Consider the following 12,975-nt stretch of genomic DNA (forward strand, 5'->3'; position numbering starts at 1 on the left):
ATTTATTATTTGAAATGCTTGTGTGGCACACACTGTGTGCCAGAGACTGTGCTCACTGCTTTGGAAACACTACCTATTTTATAATACAACAACGCTATGCGGGAAGCTCAATTATTCATCCTCATCTTAGATATGAGAAAACTGAGGCACAGAGAGGCTGAGTAACTTATCCAAATATACCCAGCTATCAGGGGCAGAGCCATTTAAGCAGGGCAGTACACTTCCAGAATCTGGTCCCTTCACCTTGATGCTTTGGTGCCCACCAGGTGGCCTTTGAATGTCATCGATCTTGTGAATCATGTTGGTAAATGGGGCTTGGGTCATGTGAAAGGGGTCCTAGAAAGCCAAGCTCCAAGCTCAGCTAGATGACTCGAGGCAGCTCACCTTCTGAATCTGGGCCTCAGTTTCCTTACCTGTGAAATGGGAGTGATCATCCCTACAGGGCCTCCTCCCACAGGCACCAGCTATCTTCCCAACTTAAAAGCCAAAACCAGAGGAGAGGGCTCAACCCAAGGTGACTTCCCATTCTCTCTCCCTCCCAACCCTTCCAGGCAATGACTATATCGTCCCTCGTCACTGCCCGGAGCTGGCGGAGATGAGCCGGGTGTCCATGCGCATTCTCGACGAGCTGGTGTTGCCCTTCCAGGAGCTGCAGATCGATGACAATGAGTATGCCTACCTCAAAGCCATCATCTTCTTTGACCCAGGTACACTGCACACCTCCTAAGCCATCCCCGACTCTCTCTCCAGAACCCTCTGTCAGACTTCTCCTATTGGGTTATGTACACTGAGTTCACAACCCCATCTCCTGTTAACGACAGCCAGGAGAGGCCGTTTTCATTTAACACATCAGGCAAGTCAAGATTCAAAGGGAGGATATGGCCAGGCATGGTGGCCCATGCCTATAATCCAGCACTTTGGGAAGCTGAGGTGGGTGGATCACCTGAGGTCAGGGGCTCAAGACCAGGCTGGTCTTCATCGCAGGATGAAGATAAAGCATTCCTACCCTCTCCTGTGGCTCTCGGCTCTCCTCTCCCCATTCTGTTGACTGACTTTTGCATCTGCATTTATACAGAATGCCTTTGTCATCAGTCTTTGTGCAAAACCTGCCTTTGTTTCCTACTGTCAAAGGTGCCTGAACCCTGGAGGTTTGCTTGCCTTCCCTGCTTACATGTTAGAGGGGACCTACTGTGTGCCAGGCACTGCCCTTCACACCGCAGATAGATTACCTCTAGTAATAATAGTGATGAAAAGGCCGGGTGTGGTGGCTCACACCTGTAATCCCAGCATTTTGGGAGACTGAAACAGGCGGATCACCTGAGGTCAGGAGTTGAAGACCAGTCTGGTAAATGTGGTGAAACTCTGTCTCTACTAAAAATACAAAAATTAGCCAGGTGTGGTAGTGGGTGCCAATAATCCCAGCTACTCCGGAGGCTGAGGCAGGAGAATTGCTTGAACCCGGGAGGTGAAGTTTGCAGTGATCCAAGATTGCACCACTGCACTCCAGCCTGGACCACAAGAGAGAAACTCTGTCTCAAAAAAAAAAAAAAATATATATATATATATATATATATATGCATATATATATAGTGATAAAGAGGAAGATGAGCAGCATGTATTGAATGCTCACTAAAGAGCTGTTTTTAAACACTTTGTGGATTATCTTGCTTACCAACATGATACCTGTGAAGTAGGAATTATTATCTCCACTTTACAGATAAGGAAACTGAGACATGGTTAACTTGCCCAAGGTCACATAACCAGAAAATGGCAGAGCTTGAACTTCCAACCACCTATCAATCCCAATTTCTCTCTCTCCCAAGCCCACATTCTTACCCACCACATGCTATCCCGCACTTCCCAAAAGGTGAGATTTCTAGTTCTGGTTCCCTCCAGAGCCTGGCCCAGACCGTATCCTCTGTAGTGCTCGGCAGGAGGCTGGACTGGCAGAATCGCTCTGCAAAATGGGCAGGATCACTGATGCTGAGTCAGAGGCAGCTGCCTCCAGCAATTTGAAGAGGCGGGGACCTAGTTCAAGGCCTGGCATGCAGGAGATGCTCAATAAATGTTTGTGGACTGAATGAAATAATGAACAAACATGATTCAGTGGAGAGAGCCCACTAAAAATGTGGGTGAATGTTCTTTCTGCCACTTCCTTTGTCCATGAAAGAGGAAATAAATGCATTACCTCCATGAAAGTTGAGATTAAATATTGGATGACCTCTTAAGTTCCCTTCTAGGCTAAGGATCTAGAATTTAGTCACTGATTTTTTCATTCATTCTTTCACCCATCTAAATATATATATATATTTACATATATATATTTGTATGTATAAATATATATATTTATGTAAATATATATATATATACGCACACGCATATTGTCTGTCACCCAAGCTGGAGTGCAATGGCACCATCTCAGCTCACTGCAACCTCCACCTCCCAGTTTCAAGCAATTCTCCCACCTCAGCCTCCAGCGTAGCTGGGATTACAGGCATGTGTCACCTCGCCAGGCTAATTTTTGTATTATTAGTAGAGATGGGGTTTCACCATGTTGGCCAGGCTGGTCTCAAATTCCTGGCCTTAAGTAATCCTCCTGCCTTGGCCTCCCAAAGTGCTGGGATTGCAGGCATGAGCCACTGCATCTGGCCCTATTCAATAAATATTGACTATGCATGGTACTAGGTGGTGGGTTTAAAATGGCAAAGGCGTGATGGCTCACACCTGTAATCCCAGCACTTTGGGAGGCTGAGGCGGGCAGATTACTTGAGGTCAGGAGTCCGAGACCAGCATGGCCAACATGGTGAAACCCCATCTCTACTAAAATACAAAAATTAGCTGGGCGTGGTGGCGTGTACCTGTAACCCCAGCTGCTCAGGAGGCTAAGGCAGGAGAACCACTTGAGCCCAAGTGGGGGTTGCAGTGAGCTGAGATCGCACCACTGTACTCAAGTCTGGGCTACAGAGGGACACTCAGTCTAAAATAAAATAAAATAAAACATAAAATGGCAAATAAACCATATGCCTGCCCACACAGAGCTCACAGTTGGACGGCACAACAGTTACATCCTGTGTGGTCAGCAGTGATGGACGAGCCACAGAAATCTGGAAACAGGAGGAACACAGGATACAGACATAGGAGGGTAGAATGGAGACTTCCTGGAGGAGGTGAAACCTAACCTGAGTCCCTAAGATGATAGGAAACAGGGACCAGGGAAGGGGAGCCTGTTCTAACACAGTAGAAGCAGCAGGTGCTTGAGGTCGGAATAAAGGGACCTCAACTGTGGCCAAAAACCCCAAGTTCCCATTGTGGCTCTGCAAACAACCACTGGCTGTGTGACACAGGACAAGTCCTTTCCTTGCACTGTGACTCGGTTTCCCCATGTGTAAGATGAGGAGGTTGCTAGGTGCTTACTGGGCACATTCCTCAAGTCCCGCCCTCCATCTCCTATTCCCCACTCTTCTGGCTTAGTCCCTTAGGAAATGTGGCAGGAATCTTTTTCCGCCTGTGTCTAGGAAATCACAGTTCATGCTGGCGTACCCTGGTTGTTGAGGTCCCTGAATCCTTGCGCCCCCCCCCGCTGAAGCTCCTTGTGGGCCACAAGTCAGGGGACATCTGGATCTTGACTCCCTGCTGCCCTCCCTTGCCTACCCCCTTCCATTGTAGATGCCAAAGGGCTGAGTGATCCAGGGAAGATCAAGCGGCTGCGTTCCCAGGTGCAGGTGAGCTTGGAGGACTACATCAACGACCGCCAGTACGACTCGCGCGGCCGCTTTGGCGAGCTGCTGCTGCTGCTGCCCACCCTACAGAGCATCACCTGGCAGATGATCGAGCAGATCCAGTTCATCAAGCTCTTCGGCATGGCCAAGATTGACAACCTGCTGCAGGAGATGCTGTTGGGAGGTCCGTGCCAGGCCCAGGAGGGGCAGGGTTGCAGCAGGGACTCTCCAGGAGATGGGCCTCACACAGACCTGAGCTCACCCCTCAGCTCCTTGGCTTCCCCACTGTGTGGCTTTGGGAGAGTTGCTTAACCTGTCTGTGCCTCAGTTTTCTTGCCAGAAAAATGGCAACAAGGACAATGGTCTGTTTTTTCAGGCGCCAAGAGCCTTGCACGTGCCAGTCACTGTTCCAAGGCTGACGTGCAGTGGCGCCATCTCAGCTCACTGCAACCCCACCTCCTAGGTTCAAGCAATTCTCCTGCCTCAGCCTCCCAAGTAGCTGGGATTACAGGTGCCCGCCACCACACCTGGCTCATTTTTTAAATATTTTCAGCAGAGACAGGATTTCCCCATATTGGCCAAGATGGTCTCTAACTCCTGACCTCAAGTGATCATCATGCTGGAATTAGAGGTGTGAGCCACCATGCCTGGTCCAGACTAATGTTTTAAGCAAACCACTCTGACTGTTGGGTAGACAGTGAATTGCAGAGATTCCTGAGAATGTCACCGTCTCCAATCATGTGATGGATGATGGAGGCTTAAACCATGGACATGGAGCAGTGATGATAAACCTGATTGTCTATTTGGAGGAAGAGCCCACCCACAGGATTTGCTGATTGATCAGATGTAGGGAGTAAGAGGAAGAGAAAGAGTCAAGGACAAAGTCTACGTTTTTGCTTTGAGTAGCAGGAATGATGATGGAGTCATTTATTGAGATGAGGAGGACAGAATAAACAAGTTGAGGCTGGGTCTGGGGGTGGTAGTGAGGGGTGACTCCAGAGATCCATTGTGGACTTCTTTTTGAGACAAGATCTCGCTCTGTCACCCAGGCTGGAGTGCAGTGGCTCAATCATAGCTCACTGCAGCTTCAACCTTCCAGGCTCAAGAGAGCCTTCCACCCCAGCCTTTCGAATAGCTGGGACTACAGGTGTGTGCCACCATACCCAGCTAATTTTTCATTTTAATTTTTTGTAGAGATGGGGTCTCACTCTGTTGCCCAGGCTGGTCTTGAACACCTGGCCTTACGCAATCCTTCCGACTTGGCCTCTCAAAGTGCTGGGATTACCAGCATGTGAGCCGCCATGCCCAGCCTTATTGTGGACTTTCATCAAGCATGAGATGACTATTACAGCTCCAAGTTATCGAGGAGACAGTTGAATGTACAAGTCTGTTGCTCAAGCACAAGATTAAAGGCAGCTCTGTGGAGTCAGGGGGAAGATGGAACCATGGAGGGAAGGGAAGAAGACTGGCCAGAGGGGTAGGAGAAAACAGGGCAATTCCAGAATCCAAGAGAAGAGCGTGTTTGAAGGAGGACAGAGTGTTTAATGGTGTTAAACTCTACAGAGGGACAGAAGGAGGGAGGAAAGGAGAGGTGAAGGGAGAAGGCAAAGAGGGAGGAAAGGGTCCATTGGATTGGCAGCTGGAGGCTCTTGGCAATTGTGTTGAAAGCAGTGTCAGAGGGCTAGGAGAGTGGAAACCAGATTGGAGAGTGCTTCAAAGACAGTGAGTGGGAAAGTGGAGATAGAGTAGATGACCCTTAGAAATGGTTTGACTACCAAGGGGAGTATGAAGGGGTTAGGATGACTGCAAGGGAGTGATTAGAATGATAGATCATGGAGTCTTGACTGCACTCAAAGAAAAACAAAGATAGAGGCCGGGTGAGGTGGCTCACATCTGTAATCCTAGCACTTTGGGAGGCTTAGGCGGGTGGGTCACTTGAGGCTAGGAGTTCAAGACCAGCCTAGCCAGCATAGCGAAACGCCATCTCTACTAAAAATACAAAAAAAATTAGCCAGGCATGGTGCATACTCCTGGAACCCCAGCTACTCAGGAGGCGGAAGTAGGAGAATCACTTGAACCTGGGAGGCGGAGGTTGCAGTGAGCCGAGATCGCACCACTGCACTCCAACCTGGGCGACAGAGCGAGACTCCGTCTCAACAACAACAACAAAAAGGATGGGGTGATAGTGAAAAGTGGGTGCCAGCGGATTGACAGCCTCAGTAGGGCTGAAGAATTTTTTTAGTGATGGTACTAAGTTAAGGGAGCTGTAAGGACAGAAGGTGAAGTCAGAGTGGGGATCTTGAATTCGAGGTTTTGGAGGCGTTTCATTGACTGCAGATGACAAGGCGAGGGCAAGGTTTCTCAACATGGGTCCGATTGATACTTGGAACTGGACAATCCTTTGTTGCATGGGGCTGTCCTGTGCACTGTTCAGCTGCATCTCTGGCACCATAAGGTGCCAGCAGCACTTCTCCAGTGGTGACAACCAAAAAAGTCTTCAGATATTGTCAAATGTCTCCTGATGGGCCAAAATCATCCCCAGTTGGGAACCATTGTCATGTGATAGCTCATTTCATTCTCACTTTGACCCTGTGAACATGGGGTTAGTATGAATCAGGTGTCATTGGGATCAGGATCAGGAGCCTGTGGTCTGTTGCCAGATAAACTTGAGTAAGATCTCTCTGGGCTCAGTTGTCTCATCTGTAGAATGGGCTAATAATAGTAACCATCCTGCAGGACCGCTGTAAGGATTAAATTATGTAAAACATGAAAAGTGCTATTCAACAGTACCTGGCACATAATAATTGTTAATTATCAATAATCGTTAGTTATCACTGAAATAGATGTACTGTAGAGATCTCTTGCAAGCATTGAAATTCCATCATTGTCATATTACTCACCATAGGCTATTATTAAACCATACCCCATCTGTTATTTTTACTCCCTGACACATGTTTGAAGTAGTTACTGTGTTCCAATCTGCTAGGCCCTCAAAGAAGAAAAATACATCTGAGATTGTAATGCTAATAGACAGAAGAAGTGATTGTTGCTAAAAGTTGTGTTACAGATAAATTACTATGAGAAGTCCAAGGAAGGAGAATGAGGAGAATCAGAAGAGGCTTCTAAAGGGAGGACATATATGAGCTGAGATTTGGGCTTATGGACATGGAGTGGGGGTGGGGTGGAAAAAACATCTCTGATGGAAGCACCAATGTGAGCAGAAGCATAGAGACAGGAGAGCACAGGGGACACACAGACGCTGTGAGCAGGTCAGCTTGGCTGCAGCAGAGATGTGGGGGATGAGGCTGAAAGGTGAGGCAGGACCAAACGGTTGAAGGACTTGCATGCCAAGGAGCTGCGAGAGCCATTGTTTACATCTGTTATGCTGCTACGTGACCGATACCCTACTCATTAGAACATTTAAGTGATCTCAGAGCTTCCTTATATGCACCTTGTTTCTTTCAACTCACTTTTGTTCTTTTGGTTTGTGGGAGTTCTCTTAACGCCCTCATGAAGGCTACGGATGGGAATGGCACACCCTGTTTACTAACCCAGGAATAAGTACCCAACAGGCACTGCCAGTATTGGATGGGCAGGTTGATTGGCCACACCTGAGGAAGATGACATCCCAAGGCCTGGGGTCTGCATCCCAGATGCTCCATCCTGATCTTCTCTACCTGCAGGGTCCTCCAGCGATGCACCCCATGCCCACCACCCCCTGCACCCTCACCTGATGCAGGAACACATGGGAACCAACGTCATTGTTGCCAACACGATGCCCACTCACCTCAGCAACGGACAGATGTGTGAGTGGCCCCGGCCCAGGGGGCAGGCAGGTGGGCAACTGGGGCTCTACCCTGCAAAAGGTGAGGATGGGGCTTAAGAGAGGAGGCAGGAGAAGGCGGAGACTAGAAGGTAGAACAAGGATGCAACCGTTTTCTAGGCTCCAGGGTAGGGAACGAAGGGCAAGTTTGTCCGTTTGTTGGGGCGTTTATTAGTAAGGTGATTGACAGCCTTTGTTGGGATGAGGAAATCCACTGGATGAGGTAGTCCATTGGGTGAAGATGTTCTGGAGTGAGAATTCCATTAGTCAACATTGTCCATTAGGTAAAAGTGTTCACTGCAATAAAGCTGCTCATCCATTGGGTCAAGATGTCTGCCGGGCTAGACCATCCTCTGAAACCTCCAAAGTGCAAACTTGTCACTGGGCAAAACTCTTCCAAGAATAAGATTACCAATGGGATGAGATGGTCCACTGAGATGAGATGGCATTTTTCTGATGTTCTTGGGGAAAGTTGCCCATTGAACAAAGTTGGTCAATTGGGTCAAAGTCATTCTCAAACCTACCATAAGAGTGAGGCCAATGAGTTTCTATTACTCATCTCCTAAATCTCCAAGAAATGGTATTTTTTGAGCCAGTTGGCCCTGGGTCTCACCAACTGCTGCTCCTTCTCCCAGGAAGGAATATCCCTGTCACCCATCCCACTGCCCTTGGGGACAGCCAGTCCTGGGCCTTGGTTTGGGAGAAGCAGTCCAAGTCTGCATATCAAATAAATGATGGAGGAGATGGGTGGTAGGACCTTCCAGACCTCATACAACTTAGGCTTTGTCATCTTGGACTCATAGAAGGTCTGAGCCATAAAAGGCCTTAGGGATTATCTGGTTTAATTAATTCTCTCATTTTATAGAGGAAGAAATTAAGTCGGGGCAGGGGTAGGGGCGGCGGCAGGGAGGGGGAGGAGGGCAGAACTTCCCAGGGCTCTTCGTTTACTCCCCCAAAGTCCGGAATTTTGAGTAGCCCCTGTCTGTTTGTCCTTCCAGCCACCCCTGAGACCCCACAGCCTTCACCACCAGGTGGCTCAGGGTCTGAGCCTTATAAGCTCTTGCCAGGAGCTGTCGCCACGATCGTCAAGCCCCTCTCCGCTATCCCCCAGCCAACCATCACCAAGCAGGAAGTTATCTAGCAAGCCGCTGGGGCTTGGGGGTTCTGCTGGCTCCCCCCAGCCCCCTCCGAGAGCGCCTGGTGATCACGTGGTCACGGCAAAGGAAGACGTGACGCCAGGGCCAGTCCCAGAGCAGGAATGGGAAGGATGAAGGGCCCGAGAGCACGGCCTAAGGGCCACATTCCACTACCACCCTTGACGCCCTGCTCTGGATAACGAGACTGACTTGGGGAGACCCCACTGGAAAGTCCTCTACTGCCTTGGACAACTTTTCTCATGTTGAAGCCACTGCCTTCACCTTCATCCATGTCCAACCGCTGACTTCACCCCAAAGGACAGTTGTCTGGAGATGACTTGAGGCCTTACTCAAACCCAGCTCCCTTCTCCCCTAGCCTGGTGCTCCTCTCCTAGCCCCAGCCATGGTGTCCAGACAGAGCCCGGTGAGGCTAGGTCCAATCGCGGCACTTGGGGCATCTCGCTCCTCCTCCTTCTGCTGCCCCCACCTCAAACGCCCCCCTCTCTCTGCTGTCACTTGCTCTGCCATCCCGTCTTCTCCAACACCACCTCTCCAGAGGCTGAGGAAGACTTGGAAACGATTCCCCCAGTCATTCTGGTAACATGTTGTAAGCACTGACTGGGGCCAGGCAGGGTATAGAAGGCTGTGGCGAGGGAAGACGCCTTCTTCCTCCAACCCCAACGCACCCTCCTTCTTCAGGGTCTTGGGTGGGTATTCGGGGTGAGGATCTCTGCAGGCTTTTCACCTGAGAAAACAAGCCCAGGTTGGCAACTGCAACAGGAACTTGGAGGGAGGCTGGAGTGGAGAGGAAAAGCATCAGAAAGAAGGAAACCATGCACTAGGCCTTTGAGAAAGGGGAGAATTCTGGCTGGTAGAGCAGGAGAGATGGGACATTCCAAAGAACAGCCTGAGCCAAGGCCTCGAGGTAGGAAGAATCTAGCAAGGACCGAAGAAGAATGATGTGGGGGAGAGACAATGAAGAGAGAGAGGGCCCGCTGGAGAGCGTAGGGTCTGGAATACCAGGCTGAGGTCCTGATCAGCTGCAAGGGGTATGCAGGGAGCTGGGCTTCTGGGAAATGAACATAGCAGTTCTGCAGAGGATGGGAGACTGGGAGCTGGGCGGTCAGGTAGGGTGGCTGATATAATGCGGGTGAGAGTAATGAGGCTTGGGGCTGGCAAGGACAGAATGGTAAACCTTCACATCAGAGTGACATCCAGAAGCAATGATCTCCCAAGGCCTGTGTCAAGTGCTGCCTTACTCCCAGGCACAATCGTAAGGCATGTGACGTGCATCATCTCATTTAATCCTCCCTTCCTCCCCATTAACCTAGAGACTGTCTTTGTTTTTTATTCTCCCCCTCCCCCAGCCCTCACCCACCCCACCCCCTCCTAGAGATTGTTACGGAGGATGAAATTGTGTTCTACACATGATCTTAGCCAAAAGAGGTGAAGTGATTTTTTTCTGAAACTCACGTAACTAGGAAGTGGCTGAGTCAGGACTTGAACCCAGGTCTCCCTGGATCAGAACAGGAGCTCTTAACTACAGTAGCTGAATAGCTTCTCCAAAGGCTCCCTTTGTTCTCACCGTAATCAAGTTGAGGGGTTTCCGGCTCCCTTCGCCAGCCTCAGAAACCACCACTCGTTCTTCTGGGAGTCCTGCCCACTCCCAGGACTAAGACTGGCCTGAGGCTGCACCAAAATTCACTTAGGGTGGAGCATCCTGTTTGCTGATAAATATTAAGGAGAATTCATGACTCTTGACAGCTTTTCTCTCTTCACTCCCCAAGTCTAGGGGAGGGGCGGCAGGGGTCTGTTTCCTGGGAGCCAGGCTCATCTGACCTGTTGGTGTGGGGGTGGGGCAGTGTGCCCAGTGGGGGACAGGGGAGGACTAAGCAGGCCTGGGTTTGAGGCCTGCTCTGGGGACCGTCACTCCAGGCACATTCTGGAAACATTAGACCCCCTGATGGTGCGACCAGCATGTCATCCATGTGGAATCTTGGTGGCTTTGGGGACATTCTGGAAAATGCCACTGACCAGTGTGAGCAAAAGGAATGTGTCCTGGGGCTGGAGGTGTGATTAGGTAGGAGGGGAACTGTTGGGCTGACTCCTGCCCCCCGATCAACACTGACCCCTCTGAGTGGATAGAGCCAGTGCCCCATCCCCAGAAATCCCACCATTAGTGATTGTTCTTTATGTGAAAGAGGCATGAAGAAGTATTGGGGCGATGGGTGAGAGAGGAGTCGCCACACCCCTAGGACAGTCCCAGCCAAGCCCCCAATCCCAGGAGAGACTGCACGCCTCTCAGAGCTCCCAAGACTTCCTCCACCACCTCGCTAAGTGCCCCCGAAATCCCCGCCAGACAGCTCAGCCTGGTCTGCGGCAAGGCAGGGAAGCTGGAACCATTTCTGGGCATTGTGGTCATTCCGCTCTCTTCCTCCTCCCCTCCCTCCAGTGTTGCTCAGGCCTCTGTCACGGGAGCAAAGTTGACATAAGAATGTCCCATGGAGTGCAGTGGGCACAGTGGCCCTTCATGGGAGCAATCTTTTGGAGCAGGGGGTCAGTTCTCTGCTGGGAATCTACCCCTTTCTGGATGAGAAACCCATTCCACTTTTATAACTTTATTGTAATGTGAGAAACACAAAGTTTACTTTTTTGACCCAAACTGACATGACATTAGAAAAATCTCTTTTTTTTTTCCTAACTGAATTGTGGTCCTAAAACATAAAATCTGATGGACTAACAGAGGGTTGATGGAGGGATAAGCATCGGCACAACACTTCCTGCACCAAGACACCCCAATCTTCAGGCAGGTCTCAGGAGCTTCTAAAATCCACATGGCTCTCCTGAGAGTGGCCAGAGGAGAGGAGAAGGTCAGAAAGGAATGCTCTTCTGTTTCTTGTCATGACCAAGACAATTACTTTTTGCCAAATTTTTCTGCCATTTGCCCTGATTAAGATGAATTGTGACATTTACATCAAGCAATTATCAAAGCGGGCTGGGTCTCATCAGACCGACCCACATCTTTCTGTGGATGTGAATGTCATCAGGTCCTGTGCTGACCCCTGAGCCCCCAACACTGCTGCCTGATGGGGCAAAGAAACAAAAAATATTTCTTACTCTTGTGTATTTTAACAAAAGTTTATAAAACAAAATAAATGGCACATATGTTTTCTAAGTCCTTGGATGAGTATCTTTTCTTTCTTTCAGGTGTCAGAAATAAGACAGTCTTCTGGTTCTACTTGGAGATTAAAAAAAATGTTTTAAAGGAAGGATGAAAATGGTTTTATAGTTTTTTGTGATGTGCAGAATGTTTCTGTATCCATTATAATTTTTTCAGTCTTCACATCAAGAGGTAAGCAGTTAGACATGATTATTCCCTCTTCTCAGATGAGGAGACTGAGGCTTGTGGAAGTGATTTATCTTGAGAGGCAGAGGTAGACATCTAGCCCTGGTCTCCTGACTCCAAGTACATAGTATATGAAGGAGTGAAAGTTGATTCTCCCTCCTCAAGAGGGGCGTGATGAGAGAAAGTACGGTGGAAAGATCTGGAAGAATCGCAAGAGGGTCCAAGGGTCTGTCATCCTCCACCAAGGTCCAAGACGGAGCCCTTTTCTGGGTCACCTCAATCTGCCAGGATTGGGAGATGAGTAGACTTGGCGGCATTTCCTAAAAGCAAATGAATTTGTTGTTGTTATTGTTGTTCTGTTTTTCGAAGGACAAGGCTGTGTATAGTGGCTCACATCTGTAATCTCAGCACTTTGGGAAGCTGAGCCAGGAGGATCACTTGAGCTCAGGAGTTTGAGACCAGCCAGAGCAACATAGGGAGACCCCATCTCTACAGAAAAATTGAAAATTAGCCATGTGCAGTGGTGTGCACCTATAGTACCAGCTACTCTGAAGGCTGAGGAGGGAGGATTGCTTCCGCCCAGGAGTTCGAGGCTGCAGTGAGCTATGAACGCACAACTGCACTACAGCCTGTGTGAAAGAGCAAGACCCTGTCTCAAAACAGAAATAATAAGTAAAAAGAATAAAAGCAAGGGATGCACTTGAGAATCTCCAGCCAGACCTGTAGCCACTTAGGTCCTCTCCATGGCTAAACCATTATAGAAGGTGGTCTTGTGTCTCGGCCACCACAGACCATGGCATCACATTCACTCAGGATCGTACTGGAGCTGGCTTGTGAGAGCTGACTACTAGCTTCTCTTTCCAACTCAATGTTTGCCAATGTCATGCTGATAGCTTGAAATTGGCTATTGCTGGAGTCGTTGCTAGTCCGCAAGGACTAGCAAGCTATACA

The 12,975-nt window shown here is 49.3% G+C and overlaps 1 protein-coding gene across 8 annotated transcripts in view; it reads left to right on the plus strand.

Annotated features, from left to right (window-relative positions):
• The window catches only part of HNF4A (hepatocyte nuclear factor 4 alpha), a 74,018-nt gene extending 62,162 nt beyond the window's left edge, over positions 1–11,856 (plus strand). For 4 of the 8 annotated variants that reach the window (XM_021669094.2, XM_012467231.3, XM_012467227.2 and 1 more), the window contains exons 7-10: positions 552–707; positions 3,667–3,903; positions 7,403–7,585; positions 8,541–11,856. In XM_021669094.2, the coding sequence (XP_021524769.1) occupies positions 552–707; positions 3,667–3,903; positions 7,403–7,585; positions 8,541–8,683 (719 nt within the window). In that variant the 3' untranslated portion in view covers positions 8,684–11,856. The remainder of the gene's footprint in view (positions 1–551; positions 708–3,666; positions 3,904–7,402; positions 7,586–8,540) is intronic. The other 4 variants (XM_064382461.1, XM_012467229.2, XM_064382462.1 and 1 more) reach the window with 2 other exon arrangements.
• Positions 11,857–12,975: the final 1,119 nt, after the last annotated feature.

The sequence above is a fragment of the Aotus nancymaae genome, unplaced genomic scaffold (assembly GCF_030222135.1).
Source record: "Aotus nancymaae isolate 86718 unplaced genomic scaffold, 86718_ANA_hifiasm-v0.15.2.pri h1tg000029l, whole genome shotgun sequence".
In the NCBI taxonomy this organism is placed as follows: Eukaryota; Metazoa; Chordata; class Mammalia; order Primates; family Aotidae; genus Aotus; species Aotus nancymaae.